At 66.7% G+C, this 1,830-nt stretch overlaps 1 protein-coding gene across 1 annotated transcript in view; it reads left to right on the top strand.

Moving 5' to 3' along the window:
* Positions 1–1,824, top strand: part of PIEZO1 (piezo type mechanosensitive ion channel component 1) — a 22,267-nt gene extending 20,443 nt beyond the window's left edge. The window contains 7 exon segments of the mRNA XM_035337196.1: positions 1–49; positions 51–147; positions 233–405; positions 477–599; positions 693–772; positions 870–1,068; positions 1,182–1,824. The exon segment at positions 1–49 is cut by the window's left edge and continues 167 nt beyond it. Coding sequence (XP_035193087.1) covers positions 1–49; positions 51–147; positions 233–405; positions 477–599; positions 693–772; positions 870–1,068; positions 1,182–1,431 — 971 coding nt within the window. The 3' untranslated portion in view covers positions 1,432–1,824.
* Positions 1,825–1,830: the final 6 nt, after the last annotated feature.

Here is a 1,830-nt window from a genome sequence, read left to right as displayed (position 1 = left end):
CCCCCCCCCCCCCGATGCCACGCGTGTCCCCGCTGATGCCACGTGTCCCCACAGCCACTGTTCACCATGAGCGCCCAGCAGCAGTCCATCCAGCCCTTCACCCCCCAGGACTACGAAGCCCTGACGAACCAATTTGAGAGGCAGCCGGTAACAAATAAAACCCTCCAGCAACCACCCCCCAGGTCCCCTCTTTCCATCCCCCCCGTGCTGAGCCGCGTGCCCCCGTCCCCAGGTGGCCATGCAGTTCATCACGCTGTACGGCTACGAGGACATCGTCACGGCGCGCATCGAGGGCAGCTCGGGCTCGCTGTGGAGCATCAGCCCGCCCAGCCGGGAGCAGATGCGGCGGGAGCTGCAGAACGGCTCCTCGGACATCACCCTGCGCCTCACCTGGACCTTCCAGAGGTAACGGGGGGGTCACTGGGACACACGCAGCGGGTTGTGTCCCCCCCAGGCTGAGCCCTTTCTGCCCGCAGGGACCTGGGGAAGGGCGGCACGGTGGAGCACACCTTCGACAAGCACACCACCGACCTCCAGCCCGGCGCGCCCGAGCGCATGGAGCTGGCCCAGCTGCTGCAGGGCACCCGCGACGCCCCCGTGTGAGTGTCCCCAGGCACGGGGAGGGGGCTCAGGGATGGGGACACCGCCGGAGGTGGCCACGTCCCCACTTATTTCTCCCCGTTTTATTGCAGGCAAGTGCCCAAGCTCTTCCCCAAATACATCCGGGCACCCAACGGCCCCGAAGCCAACCCGGTCAAGCAGCTGCTGCCAGGTGGGTCCCCTTTACGCACTGGGTGTGTGTGGAGGGGGTCTCGGCCACCAGGCCATGCCCTGACCCCCCCTCACCACCATTCACCCCCCCCCCCCAGATGGAGAGGACAGCTACCTGGACGTGGAGGTGCAGCTGAAACGGGAGCGCGTGGGCTCGGGGCAGGGCAGCGACAGCTTCTTGGAGTGGTGGGTGGTGAGGCTGAAGGACGCCCCCCCCCGCGACGGCAACATCCTGCCCATGGTCATCTTCAACGACAAAGTCAGCCCCCCCAGCCTGGGCTTCCTGGCCGGCTACGGGTGCGTAAGAGGGGAGGGGGGGAGGCACGGAGGAACCGGGGGGAGTGGGCAGAGGGTGGCGGCTCGGGGGGGGGGACACACAGCGCAGGTGGCCTCATCCTGTCCCCTCGCAGGATCATGGGGCTGTACGTCTCCATCGTGCTGGTGATCGGGAAGTTCGTGCGGGGCTTCTTCAGCGAGATCTCGCACTCCATCATGTTCGAGGAGCTGCCCTGCGTGGACCGCATCCTGAAGCTGTGCCAGGACATCTTCCTGGTGCGGGAGACGGGCGAGCTGGAGCTGGAGGAAGAGCTCTACGCCAAGCTCATCTTCCTCTACCGCTCCCCCGAGACCATGATCAAGTGGACGCGGGAGAAGGAGTAAAGGGGAAGGGGCTCCGGCCCCCCTCCCCGGGGACATCACCGCCAATGCCTTAACCAGCCCCGCGGGGGCCGCATCCTGCCAGGGGGGTGCTGGACGGCGCGCTGGGCGAGCCCGGGCTCTCGCTTTTAAAAGGAGGAGCTTTTATTTTATTTTATTTTATTTTTGTGCTTTCCACGATGGCTTGGAAGCCGGCTGACCGGCGGAGAGCACCTCGTGCCTTCCTTGGGGAGGGGGGGGCCTGGCCCCACGGGCACCCCGGTGCCTGGGGAGGGGTCCAGGAGCTGGTCCAGCACCCACAGGGCACCCCGGCTGCTGGGGGGGGGGGGCGCAGGAGCCGGCCCCTCCCTGCTCTCTCCCCAGCCCCACAACCAGGTTGAACTCTAAAGCAATATCCCCCAT

Source organism: Oxyura jamaicensis, chromosome 11 (genome assembly GCF_011077185.1).
Source record: "Oxyura jamaicensis isolate SHBP4307 breed ruddy duck chromosome 11, BPBGC_Ojam_1.0, whole genome shotgun sequence".
Classification (NCBI taxonomy): domain Eukaryota; kingdom Metazoa; phylum Chordata; class Aves; order Anseriformes; family Anatidae; genus Oxyura; species Oxyura jamaicensis.
The sequence above is the reverse complement of the archived record's forward strand: the minus strand, read 5'-3'. Positions and strand labels throughout refer to the sequence as shown.